This window comes from Macrosteles quadrilineatus, unplaced genomic scaffold (assembly GCF_028750875.1).
Source record: "Macrosteles quadrilineatus isolate MER2022 unplaced genomic scaffold, UCM_ALF_1.0 Scaffold_5__1_contigs__length_97177068, whole genome shotgun sequence".
NCBI lineage: Eukaryota > Metazoa > Arthropoda > Insecta > Hemiptera > Cicadellidae > Macrosteles > Macrosteles quadrilineatus.
The window spans coordinates 61,746,213-61,769,002 of NW_026542598.1; the positions used below are offsets into that span (position 1 = coordinate 61,746,213).

The window sequence follows — 22,790 nt, forward strand, 5'->3', positions numbered from 1 at the left end:
CACCATTTACAACGTTGTCTCCCAGAATTCGAGTAATGGACTGCTGATGTTTCGTACCCCCCCCCCTCCCCCCCAGCCAGAAGCTGAAAAACATCATCTGCTTAGAAGTAATTTAATTAAAAAGTTTTCTCTTGAGTTTAACTTGGATATTTTTAATGCGTACACGCTCCCGAGGCTACCGGTTTTATCTGTTTCTGGGATATCCATATTTGCCGGGTACTCGCGCCGAAATAATCTGTTTTTTAGGATTATCAAGGAGGTTTTTTAATCATTTTAATGCATCTGTACGTTTAAATCGTAGGATTTTTGTACAATGAGATGTATACTTAGATAATGCTCTATGCAATATAGCTTTCGTTTTATATTTATGATACATTTGATAACTAGTTTAGTTCGGTTTGAGAGGGAGAATTAAGTTAAGCTTAAAAATACTTAAGGATCAAACAAAATGTTAATTAATTAACTTAAGTGGACAGTCATGAAGTTATACATCATTATTGTGTCTTTTTAATTAAAGTTAAATTGTGCATTGAAATATAGCATTGATCCGGGTTGTACAGTTGACGAGTTTTCATATCAGTAATGTTCTTGACCAGTAGAATTATCCGTAAAACTCTTGCACTACTAATTAACTTCCACCTGCTGCTCCAAATTAAGACAAGTTTCCGAACACCCCAAGAACGAAATTCTCCCCCTCTGGTAGGCTAATGACAACATCACGGGGCACGTCCCTTTCAAACATTCATTTTTAATTTAATTTTCTCAAAGCCTGGCTGAAAGTGAACTTCAATTGCCTTCCCACAATTAAATAAACATCCGCTCCTCAAAACATTTCTGTCAGCCACTCTTTCTCTCCTTCGCGTTTAAAATTAAATTTGACAAAACGCTATAAGGAACCTCCCTGAATGGACTTGTTTAATTTGCCCATCCCAGAATTCATTCCTTTTACTCTTCGTAGTCGCACATTTTCTGTGTTTGGCCACAGGATATTAATTTTACACATAGGCATGGCTTAATGTATTTATGTTCAATATTTAAAAAATTTCCCGTTGGATAAAGAGATGGGGTTATTACGTGTTTTTTTTAAGTTAATTTGATTAAAAATTTAAGTTGTTTCCATAAATCGAAATTTAATTTGTATACAGTACACATTTGAAGGGTGGTTTCATTTCTAGATTAGGATATTGGTCCAGAACCTAGTCCATATCCATTAAATTTGAACAATACGAGTGGATTTTTCATACTACTGTTTTTTTTATCCACAACCTCTTTTTATCCCTGTTTTAAAGTTCGTAACGTTAAGTTTGTTTTAATTGAGTTAACAAAATATTGTTGTTTTTAGTCATTTACAAAGTTTTTATGATAGTTAATGTCAAGAAAAAATTTTGAAAGGAATCCTCCTACGTAAAGTAAACAGAAATGTACCTTAATGTATTCAGCTGATCCACAGGAATTACTAATCCACAAGAGAATACTGCATAATATAATAAGTGAAGACCAATAACTACACCCTTTTAACAAGGTCATTGCCTTAAACAGCTGCTCACATTTAAACAGTCATTTAACATTTTGCTCTTTGGAAAACTTTATAAAACTCCCCTTGTAAACATACTTATTAAATAAACTACACACGACAAGCATGGAAGTTAAGGGAAGATTGAAGCAAGTCTGGGACGACTCTTAGTCTCGTCTCTCGTTTCGTCCTAGTTTTTGTCGCCATCTCAAGTAGATACACTGTCGAGACCATCTCAAGTGACAGGTTTATCTAGCCAAAGCAGCGCTCACCTATCTCATGTGACATGTGAGACGTCCTAGTCTCATATTCACGTCGTAGTTGTATAAGTTGTGTTTGCATTTTCGCTTCCTCTATTATGTGGTGTTTTGCCAATTAACATAGTTTGTCACAGTGTTGTGTTGGAGAGTAATCAAAGTACTTTTTTGATAATAACTGTACGATGTAAAGATTTAAATCTCTTATTGACACATTTCCAAAAACAATGTAACCATACCTAACTACAATCTAAAATTTGGCTTCGTTATAATTTCACGTTTATTAACAAATTATTTGTTACTGGCACGTGTAGTAGAATCATACGTTTTGCAGTCTTTTGCATATCTCTCTTTTGAGTGTGTGAAGAAGCGTCTGGAACGTTAGCGCAAAAATTAAATTTGTACTAACTGTCCTACTGGTTTATTTTTTATTTTTTATGCATCACACATGTAAGATGCTTCATCGCATTTTCCACTGTGAATCAATGTTTCGACATCTATAAGATGTATTTCTGTTGTTAATTATAAATTGTTTTTCTCACATGACGCTGGTATCATGTGCCTTTGTTATTTAGTCTGCATATCCATCAAGCTAAGTACACTAAGTGGGTATATTTCTCACCCTATGAATAAGTAAGTTCATTATTCAATCAGAGAAATCAAATTATATTGTGACTCAGACATAATTATTCCAAGTTATAGACATCGTAACTGTTTGAAGGCGGTATAGAGGTTTTGTGGTGAGGTAGTGGTCACTTGGTATATGTAGACAAATAGATGGAGGTGGAGGTAAAATATAGGTTACAGTGCCGCCTAGGCGTATATTGAGATGGTCAGGTAGGTATTGCATATACTGTAATCAAGTCAGTTGTCACTATATATGTTTTTGACGCTATAGCAAGTTAGTTCCAACTTGGACGCCATTCCTCCCAAACCACGTGCAGCAAAGCTATATCGCGGTCACTATTTATTGCTGCGGTCTCAAGAGTTGTACTTTTATGGCCAGATTATGTCTCCAGTTCGTGCCGTGATTTGTTTCCAGTTTTGGCAATGATCGTTTCAAATGTGCTCTTTATCCAGGACTGTATTGAAATTGTATATTTCATCGACTCTTTTTTCTGTTACCGACGTCCTACTTTGAAGTTCATTAATCTTTTAGATTGATAATAATTTTATACAGCGTACTAAAACATAGCTAATGTTTTAAGCTCTCGTTTTTCTGTTAAAAATAATCTTCTAGTCTGTAAAAGTACAAAGATTCTATAACAGTTTAGTATTATAAATTTCTTTATAATTAAAGATTCTAAATCTCTCGCCTAGTAATCAGAAGTACGCTAGTTCCATCTTGAAACAGTAGTTATTGATGGTTTGAGATTGAACCAAGCTGCCCTTGAAAATGTTCTAAATATTCATATATACATCGTAGTAACAAAGCTATACATGTATTTCTACGTATTATACATCTACCTGCGTGCATATTAAGCTTTAAATACTCACACAAACTAAGTCGATTTTAAACACGTAAAATGATTTGGCCGTTAGTTTTTTAATGATGTATAGTGATTTTATCCAAATGAATTATAACAAACGTAAATTTAAACTATGCATAAATGATTACGGTTACCTTTGAATTAAAGTTCAGATACTCATAATGTTTTATACTCCAGCAATTAAAATTGATAATATCAAGTATCAAAGAGAGGTAGACAGTTCGGTGGATCGTTTTACAAACAAAAGTTTTAAATCGCGCTTTTAACTAAAATGTTTCAACATGGTGAAATAATAAAAGCATAAAGTGAAAGAGATGCGGTCGGAAACGGGGAAAAGTGCGAATGAAGTTAGTGAGGGGAAGGTATTCTGTATTTTATTGATGGAGGAATGTATAGTTCCAGTCCGTAACTTAACTTTCGTTCTTTCAACAGGCGTAGTTGTATTTTTCAAGAATGAAGTAATAAATCTGTATTTTATCACCTGTTTTAATGGTGCTTATTTATACGGAGTACATAATTTATTCAATTTATTTTATTTTATTTTATTTACGAATATGTAATTATAAAATATAATGTCAGACATACAGGGTATCTCAAAATGTATATGAGGCTTTTAATGATAAATATTTACATTTAAAAATAAATCGAAAATTTAACATCGTAGTCTGTTACGTTTTTTATGTCATCATATATAACTGTTTATTGTTGAATTATTACTATCATTTCCCCCCTTAAGTTTACTTAAATGTGCAACAACCAACCTAGAGTTTTTTCCCCTTTAAAACAAATATGTTTATTCTTTAATATTTTTTTTTTTTACCTGATTGTAAGGAGTGTTACAATTCTCTATGGCTCAATTGAAATGTTGTATATATAGCAAGGAATTAAGTTGTATTGTATAGCAGAATATAGTTAATGTAATTTTAAACGTGTAAACAAAGTAAATGTAACCATAGTAGTTTTTCTTTTTTTGTGCCCTGATGCCATCGATACCATTCAGTATTTACTATTAAAAGCTCCTTCATGAAACTTTGAACATCCGTAGGCCAGGAAAATAATGAGGACACGGATACGCCTTTATTTACCAGCTCTTACCTTTGTGGACAATATGCAACTCGTCGGTTCAGCCGCATTTACGGTTAGCATACATATCCAAATTAAATTCAATCATACAGAAACTACCTCTTTATATTTCTAATCACACTCTGTTCACACTACTGTGCTCATCTCAAAACAAAAATAAGTGCAGGACATAATGAATGATAGAATGGTGCCTATTATGGCTAACTGATCAACTGTTCTTTTCCAGAATCGTTTACTTTAAATTAAATTACCAATGACAGCTAGGTTTAGGCTATATATTTCAAAATGTATCTAAACTGGCATTTCAGTCACTTACTGTGAAAAACTGCTTAACAACATAGTATTTATATTTGGATACCTTTACAGAATGAATAATCAAAAGCAAAAAGCCACTGCAGCATTAATATCAACAGAGTAACAAACAGGAGAACAACGCGACAACCGCGATCTCTAGACTGAAGCGTGGTGAAAGATGAAATGCCCGAGCGTCGCACCATCAGCGGAACTCGGCAAATATCCACTTTGAGGACTACAGACGAAACAAATGCCATATTTCATTGCGAGGGCTTCTATTTAAGGAGCGATCTCGATTTATCAAGCCTCTAATGCTAAGGCCACAATCGCAGTCTTGATTTATCCTTGTTTTAATGCGATCCTGTTTCATTCACGTCACAGATATTGTCTGCTATTTCAACAGCTGATCCCCCGCTGTCTAATGGCTTCTTGGTTGTTTTTTAATTAAAATTTACTCGTCTTAAAATAAGAGGTAAATTTTGAATTTTTTTCTACATTGAGATTATTATCTGTTAGCATGCACTTTAGATTTTACTAGTTTTATTGAACAATTAAACGTATATTCAAAGGGTCGTTTATTCTTCTTTTATTTTTACTAATTGTTTTACGGCGTATTCCTTTTTTTGACATTTCAAGGCAATCTTACTACTGTATATAGTTGTTTTGTTACTTGATTTTTCTACTGTTAACCACTTGCTGATCCAATCACAGAAAAACTGTGTTTTAGCAAGGTATAAGAACTGTTTATTGAGGCAATAATTCAATATGGATAAAATAGTATGGGAGCTACACACCTTTAAGCCGAACAAAATATTTTATTTTACAAAAAAGTATAAACTTCGAGTTAAAATCTACTCAATGTTCAATTGCAACAATACATTCATAGAATGCATTTTAGAAGTTTAAAGGAATATTTGTTTGTCTCCAAACGCCGAAATAATATTAATAATATTCCAACAAATAAAATTTGTTTAACAAAAAAACTATTTAACTAAGAAAACGACGTTTTGTCAGTTTAATAACACAACAAGCCACGCATATGACGTATGAAACTCGGCAAACATCTTCTAACATCGCACAAAGGAGGATCAGATAAATATTCAAAGGCAATTCTAAGTAGAGGCACATAATTGCGGTATAGGTCGACCTGGCCTGCAGACGACGGCCCATTTAAGTCTCGGTAATTGCATTAGCGAGCCCGTCTTGCCTAGAGCTCACGTGGCCCCAGACGATTGTAATGTGTACCTTGGTTGAAAGTTGGGAATAAACCCGAATAAAATACCGATAAATCGTCGTCAAACATGTACCTACTCAGAAAGCTTTCATTTGTTGGTTGTGGTTACGTGCTATAATTGTTGTGTCATTGTGAAATAATTTTAGGATATGTAGTGAACTGCGTTTGTTGTTAGCAGTGATTCGAAATAAAACCGATTAAAAAATAAATATGGAATTTCACGTGTGTTTTGGCTGTGATAGCTAAGCGATTAATTTTTTAATTTTGTATTGTGACTATTTGTTGCTATAAGTAATATTTTTTAGCTTTTGGAACCGAATTAATGTTAGTAGGGTGTAATATTTTTTTTCATATGTTCAGTCATAAAAATGCATTATATACCTCTGAAATACTAAATAAACAGCAATAGCTTTAGAACTATCACCATAATCTCAAGATAATGTCATAGTATGGTTTTGTAAAATATTTAAACAGCCTATTGTTTATGTTAAGTACAGCAATGTTTTAAAACCGACAAACACTAATTTCCTCTTTATAAACTAAATATTCACTACAACAATCTCCGTAAATCGAATCGAAATGTCAAACAAATTCAAGTCCGCGTTGTAATCTTCAACTTGGCATCTCGTGTTTAGCATTGATTTGCATGGAAATCTGTCGAGCAACGGCGGGATCATCGTCGCTAACACGAATAACTGCCTGCGAAGGGCTTAGACGTGTTCACCCCTTTAACGCGCCTGTAATGCGAGAACTTCGCTAGCTACACTTTGCTGCTAATCCACTGCCATCCACTTGATAGAAATCGTCGCTAAACTGCTGCAGTGATCCAACACCTGTGCAAGCTCTTGAAATTTGACAATAGTTTGTGATTTTGTTGAACAAAAAAACTTTCCGGGGATTTTCTAGATTTTGTTGTAGTTGGCTTTGATTTTTGTATGTGAAAACTAATATGTTTAAGATGATGTCACGTGGTTGATTTGATTTATATTTAACTTCAGTGATGAACCATAAATTAAAAAAAAAATATGTCGAAGTCTTTTTTACTGAGTGTTTTGTGCTTTCGGTTGACGGGCTACATCTATTTTTTTATATAAGTGAACAAAAAAAATCCAGCGATCTGCTATAAATCATGGGTATAATAACATAGTTGGAAAAATCGCTGATTGGCGGGGTTAGGGCCCGGGCTTTTAGGACAGGCCCGTACTTTAAGACCAGCTGAACCCCGATTCAGCTGATGAACTATCAGCAAACACAATAAATTGTCCATAATTTAAAAACATTATATGATTGGCTAAAATGTGTAAACTTCAACAAAGAGTGCGGGTATTTTATATGTTAAAACGCGGCATTCCTTGTCCTGTAGACCCGCCATCTAATCATGCCGAACACCAACGATAATAGCATTTTGATAAAGCCTGTCACCAGCGTTCGAACCCGACGTGTACTGTACGTCTGCATTTTTAGGGAACGATAATACTTAAGATTTCGTAAAGATAAATATCTTAGTCTGAAGAGTTTAAAACTCGTAATAAAATTATTGAGTGGAATTATCATGGATGAACCTAGATTTAAATAAAGGAAACAATCAAACGAAGCAACATTTGAATCAAAAGAGGCGTTAAAGACTGTAGCGTAGTCGGCCGGCCGCTGACATAGCGCCAATAAATACTGGCATTACTCGTGTTTTTATAATAGCGTAAAGAAGTCTTCTGCAATTTATTGCCCGGTTCCCGCTAAGATTCATAAATAATACGACTTACACAGGAGTCAACATGTTTTCCTCTTTATTTAAAAATGTGTTCTCTCACTTTATATGACGCTTTCTCAAAGTTTTTGAAAACACCGCCGCCATAATTTAATCCTTTATGTCCCATTTTATGCTTTCATATTGTTTTACGATTCCGTGACAGTTACCTTAAGCGAGGTACTTACCTCCACTGTTTTATTCTTGCTACGTTTTACTCGGAGGTTAAAAGGGATTCGTTTTTCATCGTCGAGTTATGACTTGAATTGTCACTGTGAGTTTGTATCAAATGTCGTACTTAGTTTTTTGAACTGAATTTTCGCTGGGGTGAATTTTAAGATATTCAGCAAGTCTACTAGTAATATGTATTACTCTTTTAAAACTGTAAATTAGTAAAAGATTGAAAATGCAAAAAAATATACAGGGTGTTCAAAAAAGGTGGAGACATATTTTACCTAGTGATTCCTTGGGTCGAAATAAAGAGAAATTTGAGAATAACATTTTTTTTCCAAAATCGCTTCGTTAACCAGATATCCGCCATTTTGTATTTTTTACATAAACATTTTCATCTTTTAATATTTTCACCTGATTTTTAAAAAAGGCGGCCATTTAAAAAAATTAAACTTACATTACTTACTTAAAAACTGCTGATTTAAGTATAACGTTTTTAAATGGCCACCGTTTTGAAATTTTAGGTTGAATCAAGATTATTTTTTAGCACGGGTCTCTTCTACCTTAATATACATTAATATCCATAATATTCATAAATATCGGGTGAAAATATTAAAAGATAAAAATGTGTATGTAAAAATACATGTTATTCTTAATTTTCTCTTTCTTTTGACCCAAGGAATCACTAGGTAAAATATGTCCATACCCTGGATTTTTGAATATTTTTTAAAAATTTTAAAAAGTTAAAAGGATTTTTTAATTTTTTTGAATACTCTGTATAATTAGTTTATTTTAAACGTAGTAATTTATGACATATTTATTCAACAACAAAATCACTATTAATAATTATAGAAACTAATATACCAATCCTATTACACATTTTCTACCATACTTTACAGATGTATAGAGTTTATCTAAATTCCAATAACATTCTTTAAATCAGGAAGAAACGGTACATTCAAACATTAGGTTTCCATTTACAAATTTATATTTACATTAAACGTATATCTTGAAATATTTAAACAGTGCAAAGCTCACTTAAATCTATGTTAAACATCCTTCCCATTACGCGTTGAAGTAACGTAGAAAGCTTTTAATGTCACATAACTAATGGCAAATATAGGAGTTCGGAACAGTCTATCCAGCCTCCTTTGGATTTATTCTTTTTAAAAGCCTTCTCAGATAAAACGTTCCTTAAAAATTTATGTAACGCGTTGACGGACTTTCAGCTCGAAATTAAGTGGAGTGAGAGAACAGCTTATCGTCAGTGGTTGGTGCGAGGGGGGGGGGGGGGTTATATCAACAATTGCAGTTTTTAGGATACCTAAAGCAGTAAATGGTACACCATTGGCTAAAGTAATTATGGCTGGTGCTCGCCGTCCGCTGAAAACACTACTTTCTTTTAGACACTAGCTGAATGGTCTACTTAAAAAAATATAAATATACACTACTGTAATTTTTCATTCATAGTTAAATGTCATTCATACTTCGTCCTTCATCCCTGGAATAACAAAATGAAATTATATTAATCAAATTATTGTTAGTGATTGTTCGGGTTCTTTAGATTATTACTTTACACGATTATCATTTGGATGCCGGGTGTCGCCGTAGCTAAGGAAATTAATAAATCCATATATTGAAAAATAAAAAGATGTACAATACGAAAAGATAAAATAAATTTGACGGGTAAAATTTTCAAGTCACCACTTTATTTTACAATTTCAACAGCTGAAGACAAAAAAAAATAAACCATGCTACATTTAGTTTCACACGAGTCTCATTCAGAACAATATTTTGTGTCCTATTCAACACACTGTTAAATAAACCGAACTGCAGTATCAGACCGAACACAGTCTATCTATGGGTCTGGTAGAATTGGAATTAAATCGGAGTATTATTCAAATGGGATTTGTTGTGTTGTTCCCTTGACAAAAATGCGCAAGAACATTTGTTCCTTCTTAGAATAAATCTTCTTAATGCAAACAGTTAAACTGTTTGTTATAGACTTTTTATCGCCAATTTATACAGTATCAGTGTAATCTTGTTTTCCAAAAGTCATCAACAGTTCAAGACTGAACGACGGAAATCTTAGCTAATTAACTTTTCCCATAATTCAGAGCATACTTCATTAATGTCATGTCACAACAGAAAGTTACTTCATTCATTCCCTCTTTCCTCGCAGTTTTAAAAATCTCGTCCCGCGAAGCATTTATACAATAACACAGATTTTATATAAAATTACATAATATTTAATTTTTATTTTCTATTATGTATCCATAGAATTCTTTTGTGATTTTTATTCGTGTAGTGAAAATGTAGCCAATGATATTTTTTTGCCTCAAACTGGTTATCTTCTGCTTCTACATTCTGCTTATCTGTAAGTAGTTTTGCAATGAAAGTATTTATATTTGGAAAATCTCAAAAATTGTATTATTGTAATGGTTATTTTATATACTTTGTAAATAAATTTTTCATCAGCATTTTACGTGTTATTAAATTTACGGAAAGTAAATAGAAGAAACGTCTTATAACACTTAAAACATATATTTACGCTTATACTGTTACTCACAAGACGGCAAATATACAAAAAAGATGGTAAGTGTTATAAGACGTTTCTTTCATTTACTTTCTATATACTTTTTGTCAAACTTTAGTTGTTTGCTCTAGAATTCAATCGTCGTTGTAAATTTTTGGCGGTCCGCGCTTCCCTTTTTTTTAATATTGTATCCGTGTTCTTGTGTTTTAAATGTTGCATTTTTGTGTACTGATAATGTGTTTAAATCAATAATTTTAAGAATACAAAGGCTTGAAAAAGAAACTGTTGTTTCGAAACTGGTCGCCCGAGACTAAACTAGGATTGACGACGTAATTTGGAGAATATTAATCCAAAACTCATGTTAATTTCATATTTTTACTGTGAAAAACCATAGGTTTTATATAAAAAGGTTATTCATTCGTAATAGTCACTTATAATATTGAAAGTAATATCATAATGACTATGAACTTATTAGAAATACGTTCGTAAGTTTCAGTTGTGTCACTCATTCAACTAATCGTTATCATACAGTAACAGTAAACAATTTGTACTCATGACAGATGGTAGTACTGTATAGATATCAACATGTATACGTAGAGCTTTCATCGTGAAACTTACAAACCACAAACTTTATTACTCTTGTACTAAACAATCGTTCGTAATGCTTACACAATGGTCTCGGTGTGCAAAGGTTCTTATTCGCCAAAGAAAAGAAGCGTCGGGAGGGAATCGTCTTAAACGGTACAATGAACCTAAGCGGCTTTCATTCCGGGAATCATAATTCTCCATTTACGTTGGTAATAACAAGTGAGACCACAAAACACATCAACCAATGTTTACACCCCGGGAGGGAGGGGGAGGGTAAAGGCGTTAGCTCGCTACACTACTCAGTGAGGGTCATTTAGCCCAAGTTCATCAAAATGTACCCCAAACCGACACTAAGCACGTGAATACTCTTCATTAACTCTGTTCTTTCCTCTAACATTTGTAATTCATAAAGTATTCGTCAACCCCTAATGCAGCTTTGAGAAATTACTACCATTATTTATTTAATTTTTCGATGGAAGATGTGTTTGTTGAATCATATACGACTGTTGTAACGAATCATAACACTGTAACATATTCCTAGCAAAAATAATGAATCTTCATAAATGGTTTTTAGAGAAGGCAGTGCTATAATAAGCTGGGCCAAGATAAGTTGGGCTCTGTACCACAGTTTTACTAAATTGTCACTTGGGTATTGCTTGAGTATTTTGCGGTCGCCAAGCAAGGACCTTATTTTTGATACTATCATTCCCGAACCGAGCTAGATGACCCACATTCTGGTCGAACGAAATCGATAGCAAATGTGACATTATTGTACATACTTCTTTAACAACCAGTAAATAAAGGCAACTGAATCAAGGTTTATTCTGCGGGGTATATAATCCGTTTAACAGTACAACATGTGTAATGATTTTTGCGAAGATACTAGTTATTTTCTCTCATCTTTGCTGACACTTTGCTCCACGTAAACTGGAAGTCGTCCACCAGAAGTGCTGCTCCAGCTGATGACTATGGGGAGGTGCCAACGCGGGTGCGCCGTTAACCCTCGTAACTATACATTTTTAACTCGCTGTCTTCGCTGTTCGAATGTGGTGTTCTGGGCTTTGGTGGTTTGTGCTGTTTATTCGTCCCTACTCCATTATGCGCAGCACAGACTCGACGGAGTTGTGACATCTTGGATACCGTCATCCATCTTCCCCCTCCACCCCCACAGACTCCCGCCGAAATTCGATCATAATGGAGGGAGAATACATCGGAGTGCCTACTTGGAAACTTTACACTTTACTGATCACCAGCTGAGGCAGTTCCGAGTTTGACTGCAACTTACCGTTTTGATTAGGTTTTCGCTTAGCTTCTCGGTTCTCGGACAGTCCCGTAGACTCCTGGGGGTTATGATAATTTTACGTGGATTCATAATCAATGCAACGGTTGGTTTATTGAACTTGATATGCAAGGCGTTTATTTTAGTTGCTTTTTTAATTCGCTCGAGTTTGTGTTAACAGTTGCACAGTTTTTTACGAATTGATCCAAATAATTTTGTACCAGTGCTGTTTGTTAGTCAATCAATTAATGATGCTATGTAAAAAAAGGTTGACGTTACAAAGTAACTAGAACATGTTAAAGATCGTTCCCTGGAAAACGAAAAAAATCCAATCAACGTTAAACACAAAAAACAATGCAAATTTACTACTATACAACTTACAAATTACCTATAACATTTCCATCCTCAGTCGTTTTATTTTTAGTTTCCATCGAAATCAGCTATTATTATGTTTTAAATATTCCATTACGTTTTATGTATTCCTTGGCATTTTAATATCTTCATTTTTTATTTCAAAAATAAATTGAGATGGGAACACCTCCTATGTGTGTTTTTAACCCAAATAATTTCCGTGAGTAGTTTAACGGATGCAACGTCTTGCAACACTTCAAAACTATTTAAGTATATTAGCAAACTAACTATTTGTATAAGTTGTCTAACGTTGTTCTAATCAAAACTTTAAATTCGCGCATTAAAACATGTTAAACGCAATAAATTCATATAATATTCGAAAGAACATAAACCGTGTTTCTTGCCATATGCTTATTAGGATAAAACTTGATAAATTTGTCCGACAGCAGGGATTTTCTGGAACAGAGTTAATATAATTTCCCCGGGACGATAATATTATTCCGACTGCCTCGCTGGGGGGGGGGGGGGGGAGGGGGGAGGTAAGTGTAAATGTAAATGCGAGTAACTGTAAGTGAGTGTAACGCCTTCGTCTGGTCAACCGTCTACAGTCTGTACTTAGGGTTGATTTTGTTTACATGATTTAGTTTTACCACCGTTCCCTCTAATTATTAACCCAATTGTATTTGACCAGTGTTAATCCTTGTTTCAGTTATTTCATTTTAATTTAGTTGGCTTTTTGTACTTTTAAATTATTATTTAGATTTAACTGTCTCTATTTAGGTTTATTTTTAAATACAGTATATTTTGGTTGACTTATTTAATTATTGTATAGGAAAATAAACGTATAAAGCAACAAATCATTTGTCTATGATATGTTTAGTCCGAAATAAAATGGTTAGTAAAAATTTTAAATTGTAGAGTAGTGATAGTGCTTATTGGAACAGCTGATTATCTGATCAGCTGATTCGTTTCGGAACGGCTGACCTTGAGCTTCGGGCTTTCAATAAATATTCTGTAAAAAAAACAGATGTTCTTGGCAACCACCAAGGTAACTACACAAGGCACTTTGCCCATCTTACATTCTTATTTTTGTTAAAATAGCCATCACACAAATTTAATAAAAAGTGATTGAAGACGTTTAAAATTTTATAGTTCTACAATTAAATATTGACACAGTATTTCAAAACTAAATGTTTTTGGGCGTGGAATTCTATTATTATAACAGCGCAGTATCACATATTCCATAAGAGTAGACAGCATTAGAAGGAAATAGTAGGGAATAATGGATGGTACAAGTCATTTCTCAAATGGGTTTAATTTCTTCATGGATTATGCTAATGATTTAATCACTAGCGTTATGCTTGTGAAAACTAAGCTACCTATAAAATTACACTCAATATTTTAAAGTGTTAGATTAAAAACAACTTTTGACTTATAGTAAATGATACAACTTTACTCTGCCTTGGTCAACAGTAATATTCTCCTTGGTCCGATTTAAATCTCAAATTGTTGATTCAAAAGTTGAGCGACGCGGTCGGTTTTCAGTTCGTTAGATTTTCTCGCGCATTTCCACTCCACCTCAACCGCTGACTATATTAATTACATCATCGGCTGATTTTGTTTGACCAACTCAAAGTGAATCGCTGATCAAGTTTGTTTTCTTTTATCATCTTTACAACTTCCGAAGAAACAGAACCACGTACTTCAGATCCGCATTGCGATGGATCTTGCATTGATTTGTCTACTGAGAAATTTAAATTACAAACCCCTACTTGCTGCAATACACGGAATAAACACAGTAACAGCTCGTTTTATAATCCGCACTTTTATGTTACATTTGGTAACAATAAATCTTTTTTTTTCAATCGATCTCAAAAAAATGTATAAGATATTATTTTTCTAGTCCTTAAACCGGAATTGAAATGAACATAAAATTTAAATTCGTAAACGTTAATAAATGTTATGTGGTATATATTAGTTTGTCTTTCACAGATTAGGATCTCTGACGACTTCGTAAGATTGTACGATAAAAAAATTAAATTAATTTGGACCCACGAACTATGCCTCTTCAGTTGTAGCGAAATTAAGACACACGAATATAAAATGTTCAACTTAAATTCATACACTGGCTCATAAACTAAAACTCAACCGTTGGTGTAGTATTTTGAACCCCACCAGTTACCGAAACGAATTTTCATACAATAACAGTATTTCAAATACAACCCTCTTGCAAGATATCTATCGTGTTGTGGGTTGAATCTCTACGTAGTAAACATAAACTAGGTAAACAGAATGAAGATCCGGGATATAAATTGAACCGATCTTTCTAATGTTGTCGTATAATACGCTGCCGTAATAAATAGCGCCCGTTATGTGGCAGATATTGTAGGACGAGAGACTGAATACCAAATGACAGTTTTATGTTTAGCTGGACCCCCGCCCGCGCCTCATCATCTTTCGCATTTGAATTTATTATGCCTCTTTCTTGAGGAAATTATATCCCGTGTTTTCATTCAATTCCGGAAGCATTTATGTACATTTGCCTAACCTGGCTGAAGAATAAATGGCGTTTTGCATTTCGTCGGTTTTTGTGTTGGATATTGTTGGGATGGATTTAATGAAACAAAATTATGTGAAAGTGAGTGTGACGATGTTTTAATCTTTGGTGTGAGGGGTCGACGGGTTCAATTCTTAGGATATCACAAAAAGTAGACAGGTTTTAATAATTTCAGATCAAATAATTAACGATTTTTAAAATTTCAATCCTAGCTTAAAACCTTTGAAAGTTTTTATCACGTTAAAATACAAACGAAAATACTTCTTAAGCAACAACATAGTTTCTTAGTTTTCTTTAAGATGAAGCAAGCTTATTTACTTGGTCAGCATAGCAAATCATTGGATTTTATCTTCCAAAAACCTATCATTTAAGTTTCTGTTTACACGATAATTTTATCACCACACTAAATTAATTATTAGCGTTCATAGTTTCTTGTGTGCTGTTTAGTTATGATAATGTATATTAGGTTGCGGTAACTACAAATGGAAGTAAGCGGCTATGTAAATAAATGATTGAGTGCCACGGGAAGTGGAACGTGGACATATTAACTGGTAAAGCGAGAGCAACACATGTAGAGTATGCCCAGATACTACAGCCACCCTCTTTGACAAGATTATATCTGCAATTGGTACATAGGTTTGCTGTTTTACCCGAAACTAAATAAAAGAATACTGCACAGATACATGAAAATCGAAAGTGATTAACTTTCAGGAAAATTTTTATTGATCACAATTTAAGGCTAACGCCGATTCAATGAGTGTCAATCACATCCCGTCAACATACCAAACTATAGACTATATACCTAGAAATTATAAAAGTGCATTTTTTTTACAGTGTAATCTTGTGTTTTTTAGGTAAGACTAAGACATTAACCACGAACTTTCATATAATGTTGGTAAACATTTCCAATTCAAAGATAATTCATTTGATTCTATTGTAATATGCTTATGTAGGTAATCCATAGAGATAATTATGACCAAAAGTACCACATAAATACTAAAATTACTCTTAATACAGACTCTGTTCAGTTTTAAAATTAAAAGAACAACTTAAATAACGAGTAAGAGTATATTGTAATAACTAAGACTCCTGAGAGTGTATGATTCGCTAAAAAAGATTTTCATTGTATAGTGCAGTTACATTTTGTCGTAATTTAGTTTGGATTTAGATCAAACAGTTTATGTATTCCGTATGAAACTTGTTGAACTCTTTGTACTTGAGAGATCAAATACTTACTTTTTGTGGGCCAAAAATGTTTAATTTTAATTAATCTCTTACTTGTGACTGTTTGAGGACCTAAGTGCGGTTATTAGAAATGTACCTTTTTGTATAATAGTTTTAAGCTATTAGTAATATTAAAATCGTATAAGTGCATGTTTAACTATAATCCTTCAAATAGCTTACAGCAACTAGTTTTGGTACAGATTTGTTGCCATTTTTAGGCTTAACAAAGATATAGTATTGTGGTTATCCTTTTCAGAAGACCATTAATTCAAACACTTGTTGTTTGTTGGTGGTATATTACATGATCGTTGTCCTAAACATTGCACCAACTCGGTGCCGAGACTAATTTCTGCAAGCAATTTAAAAAGATTGTGAAGCAGATGTATACACCATTTAAATATTTATTGGTGATCCAGAGGTTATAATACCGACATGAAATTAGTAAATACTGATAAATTTCGTAAAGTAACACGACACTGTTCCACAATAATGTCACAATGCGTTCATTTCCTTTATTCGTTTGTCCAAAAATTACGATTACAAATCGTTCGGTAAGGCAAGCACTATAACCACTTGTAAAATTCCGCTAAAGATTATACAAAAGTGTTATTAAAAAACTCGTAGTAATTTTCATAGACATAAAACGCACGTTTTCTCTAAATTTGTCCACCAGCCAGACGAAGTTCGGCCCTGTTATGAGTTAGAACAGCATTATGGACTACGCGACTTGCATTTTCATTATGCACTGCACCCCCCCCCCCCTCAACCCCTCCCCCTGTCTTAAATAACCAAGCTCATTGTGCTAGTTTCGCGTGCTGAATTCTTACAAGTCGTAAGTGAAAATTTCCAACAACGAACTCTGTAACAAAAGCCAGTTTTACAAGCTTAGATTTAATTGAATTGAACCTTTTAACGCTGTTATTTGATATCACAAAACTCGTTTTGTTTTGGCCATGAAGATTTTCCTCTTTTTTTACATATGCCACAAAATATTTCTCAACCCACCGTATAGTATTATTTTAAATGTTTAACTAATTAATTTTTAATATTGATTTGAATTAAGTTTTTAAACGTGAATAATTTTCAAATAATGTAAGCCTTAACAATTACCATTATTCCCCTCATCTCTTTACACTACACGTTCATTGTAGTTTACGTTACGATACACATCTCTACAGAATAGAATTACACTGTTATGTACAATATGAAACACAACTACGTACGATGCAATATGCATATTGCTTTCGCAAAATACATTCGTGCAATAATATATTCATACGAGTGTTATAGCTTATTTTAATATGTCATAGTTGGAATAATCTCTATAGATTGAAAGATTCGTTCATAATACTTAAATTATATCTGAATCAAATTATAAATGTAAAGTCTTTTAATATTTTTTGCTATTGCTGTAATAATATATCACTAAATATTTTAACTTACCCTACTAATCTGCTATTACTAATGGATAGTACAATGATATACGATAGAAAGAGTTAACTTTCAATGTATATTCTTCATCAAATCTTTAAACCCATATTATGGAACTTTTTTGGTAATTTAATAAACAAGGCAATCGCTGATGCATTTATTATCAAAATTATTACATAATCACATTTTACAGGGTGTCAAAGTTGTCTATACTTAAAAAAATTGTAGTCAGCCCTATTAGGAATAAAGAATTGTTTATTTCAGCCCACACTAAGCATTTGATTTATGTATTTGCGAATAGTACTCTATGCACATTTTGTTACTGAATAAAAACAGCACACCCTTACTATCACTGTATTTTTCTCCATCCATTTTTAACTAACAGTGTATATTAGCTATTTCATTAATTTTTTAACATTTCTCCTCATTGAAAACACGTAGCTTGAGTTTGCAAGTCTCTAAATTCTTTGCTTACATTTCACTTACAGTTTAGAAGCATATTTTGGTGACAACACATGCCGAAACACTGTTCATGTCGTATATACATCTCGATATGTGTGGTTAAGTGTGTGTGTGTGTGTTGGGCCGGCCAGCAAAATATAGCAGCCCTCTTCTATGACAATAAATTGGTTATGCAACAAATCATCACTAGCATATGTGACATGTTAGTTTACGCGCGTTGTAGGGGTCATTTATGTAAAATAGGGTTGGTACGTATCTGTATCTCTCGATAGGGTCTGTATCACGTTTGGCGGGAAAAATCGTTCTGACAACACGTAGTTGGGAAAACGGATTGATTGTTTGCTTTATATTACGTAAAGCTAGTGATTATAGTAATGAAAATTCTTTTGTCAGTTTTCTTGATTAGTTGTCCAATTTATCGGTTTAAATGATAAATTCCTTATAAATACTCTCAATTAGTCAATTTGACTTGATTATATATGATATTCGTGTTAAAAGCTGAGCATTAAGAAGAGAACTAATTTATTTTGTACAAACCACTTTTTATTTATAGTTTTTATATATCTATAACAAAATTTTCAACATTTTTATTTACAATTTCTTTATTTCGATCATAAATGTTTTTCAAAAATTCATAATTTAGATTAGGATTTAGTGTTGTTTGTGCCAGTCTTGTACATAGTAAAACCGTTTTGGCTGTAGTGTAAAATAGGCCGTAAATATTTGTATACGGATTGCAGTAGTACTGATGGGATGCGGCTGGTGTAGAAGATAAGAGCAAGACTTTTGTCTTGAGACCTCGTGTTCAAATCTGACCAATCACCTATGGTTTTTTACTGAGTCGCTTTTATCAATACTGTGACTGATTTTTCCGCATATAAAACAGGATACGCCACTCATACATTGGTAAATTTCCTTAACTAAGAACTAAAAATAATTGTTTGCCTGTACTGGCACGCCTTCTGTGTAGTATGGATGAACCAAGGATAGGTCGTGTCCGCAGCAGCTTTTTCAGCATCAAAGAATCTCATAAAATACTATCCTGGCCAAGTTTTTGTTTGACTTGGTTGATATGAAACTCGCTTAATAAAGGTAGCTCTGCTCTGCTCTACAGGTATTTTATATTGTGTTATCCGAGTTCAGATCGTGACTTGAGATTAATCTTTCTTTTTCTCCTTTTACCCATCATCCTCTCCTATACTTGTTATCCTATCATTCCGTTCCTCTCTGTCCACTACGTCTCCTATACTTTGTTCTCTATTTTATTGATAATTCTCTCCACCTTTCCACTATTCCTCCATTTTACCTTTAATCGTTATCTTCTCCTATCCTCCCATAACTCCTTTACCCTTTATCTATTAGTGTTCTCCTCATATTATTCTATCTGCGCTTTATCCTTCATTCATAAAAGAAAAGTTAGTGTTGTTTCTAATATATTCCAGGTTATTGTAAAAGTAACCTCAATGAGAAAGGTACGTCATATATTCATGGAGCATCAGATTGTAGTCCAGAACATTATAAAAGCAACAACTGATTCCCTAAATTATTTAAGCTGTGTTAAAACTATCGCCCAAAGAACTGTCAACTGTTATATTTGTATACACACATCACAGAATAGAAACAAAATTAGGTCCGATTAACAAAATATTTGTCTCTTTTCCTGCCACATAGGGTCATGCGAAAATCAAAGGTTTGAATTTCTACTGGGAATGACAACATCCAGAAATGTCTTGATTACAAAAGATTGTTTTCATTAAAAAACTACGGGTTGATATATTCCCGCAACAAATCGGGGTCGTTGTTTTATTTATTCAGTCCACCGTTCCCTCATATTTTATTTATATTTGCATCTGACCCCACGTCAATATTTGCCTCTGTGGTCACAGGTTGATTGAAAGCAACAATTTTCACACCTGTTTACAATGACTGTTAAAAATTACAAACCAACCTTTTAATTCAGTTTGTTTCCCTTTGTTTATTGTGTATTGTTTTCAGCGTCGGATATTTTACGCATAAATGTGTATTGCTGGTGAGAGTGGGCGGTGTTTTCTCGCCTCCAGTAATTCGCGTTGATATTTACTCTCTTGTTGATTAACATGGTAATTGGAGCAATGCGTTCGGCTATTGAACATTATACGTTTACAATTCTGGTTTACGTCCATGGTAAACCTCTATGTAATATTTATTCGCACTTTTTCCAAATTTAAGTTTTAAGTCGTTTGGTAATGTGCTATGTGTTATGTGCCAACTATCGATACTGTGATTGATAAAACCGAGAGATTTTTATTTTGATTTGTAAAAGAAGCCGATATAAAATGTAAATGTCTTATTACATAATGATCTTATACTGTTCAAGTGAAAAAACCTAAATACATTTTATATTTACCCTCAGAGTTGAATCCTTCTTTATAGTGCTACGATCTCACCTACTGAACAAAGAATTCTTCTGTACACTCCTTAACGTTTTTTTGTGAATGAGGGTTTCTTCTTATTGTGATTTTCATCTTTTTACTTTAAAAGCTATGTATTTGCGTGATTTTAACCAGGTAATTCAAACAAATTGTAAATACTAAGCAGGTTAAAGATAGTCTTAGTAATGTATAGTATTTAAATACGTAAATAATGCTTAAGATATGTCGAATCTTCCTTGTTGTAACTGTAACGTTTGTTGCAGACGTGCTACGAGATGGAACGTTACCTGAAGGACGAGCCGAAGCTGCAGTCGTACAAGAAGCTACCCACGGACCTCGACACGCCGTGGAACCTCTTCACCGCACCCGGACCACTCACCTCCTGGACCAAGGTGGAAGTGGTCAACCCGCTGACCCTGGACGAGTTGAACCTCAGCGAGCGTCACCTGGACTCACTGTCACTCAGCAGTGCCAGCTCAGCGTGTAGCGGGGTCAGTTGGGACAGCAGCGTCTCCTGCGCAGTTCTCGTCAAGAAGGAGCCTGTGGACGACGACGATGACGACTACTACGACGAGACCTCCACCAACCAGATGGAGCTGAGGTTCGTCGCGAGAGCGTCGTCCGCGGGGGAGTCGATCCTCCCCAACCTCACCCCCCCTTCCTCCCCCGAGTCCGGTCAAGGTCACAGCAACAGTAGCAGTAGTTGTGGCGAGGTCGGAGGACTTTTGTCGGTTCCCATAGTGAGGCTAACGGCGCGTAACTCGTCCGTAGCGAGGCTCATCTCAGTGTCCGACTCCTCCTCAAGACTACACGCACGGCTGGATCACTCGCCGGACTCTAGGAGGAAGATCCACAAGTGTCAGTACCCCAACTGCAAAAAGGTCTACACGAAAAGTTCCCACCTCAAAGCCCACCAAAGGACGCATACGGGTGAGTCATTTGTTCAAATTTGTCATAATGTCTAAACTTAAAAATTATGTCTACTATTTGTTTATGTTTTCACTAACAGAGTAACCAAAAACGAAGCAAGACTATTTTAAGCGCCTGTACCAGAATTTATCACCTAGTTCGAGAGAAACGTCCACTTTAAAATAATAATAAGGTTTAAATATTTACTCATATTAAATTATCTGAGTAGTATAAAAAATATATGAGTTATGAGTAATGTCCTAAGTCACTATAGATCTATTATCACATGATATAATAGTGAAACTAAAAGCATAAGCAACCCTCTCCTTAAGGTACTCACCTTCTAAATCGAGAAAAACGTCAAGTTGAAATAAAAGCATTTTAGCCTTACCGGACATGAAACATATTTATCAAATGCTTATGTAGCCCCCGGTTCTATAACAAACCGAGATTCTCGGTAGTATGTCCACCGTGAAGTCTCGTTCCTCCGATTATAGATATAGAGTGTATTGTTATATCCCTTGTAAAAGGGCTCACTTTTCCGAGGAAGGTCTCAAAGACGCAAAGTTTAAGTAAACAACAAAGTAAGTGCTGTTGCACTAAAGGGTATTCTCTCTTACACAACAGTCGAACTTTTGAACTATTCGTGTAACAAAACAAGGGATAAAGTAGGCAACATACTCTCGTCAAGCTTATTTTGCTAAATAACTCGTGGTCTGTATAAAGTTGCACACATCGTGTTCTAGTTTAATGGAATCGATTCTAGCAGTTTATTCGAAAAACGCATTACTGACTTACAAATTACTGGAAGATAATATAATATTAGCTCTGATAAAAATGATGCAACTTCACCTGAAGTACCTTGACTGGATACTAAAGTAAATCTTTTCTTTCTTAATACGTTAAGACTTAAATAAGTCTGATTTTACTAATGATTTTACTCTGATTTATCTAATTTTACCATTTAATTATATATAGCATTCTTAACTGGGTTTTAATAATAAAGTGCAAACAACAATTAATTACAAATAAAGTCGCAAAAGTGTATAGGCCTACAGTTTTATATATATACATAAGGTAAGTTAACTTATTAAATTGAAAAAATGAAAAAAGAACACGTTGCGTTTATTAAACTATGACTATTTAATACAATTGAGCGTTCACATTTAGTATGACAGTACAAATTTTTATTGACATTTCGTTTAACAAACGATATACTTGGATCAATTACTGAATACGCAGTAAAATGTATTAAT

The 22,790-nt window shown here is 34.0% G+C and overlaps 1 protein-coding gene across 1 annotated transcript in view; it reads left to right on the forward strand.

Moving 5' to 3' along the window:
• LOC128993875 (Krueppel-like factor 6) overlaps positions 1-22,790 on the forward strand; it is a 488,263-nt gene that overhangs the window by 386,898 nt on the left and 78,575 nt on the right. The window contains exon 2 of the mRNA XM_054417938.1: positions 20,889-21,555. Within this exon, the coding sequence (XP_054273913.1) occupies positions 20,889-21,555 (667 nt within the window). The remainder of the gene's footprint in view (positions 1-20,888; positions 21,556-22,790) is intronic.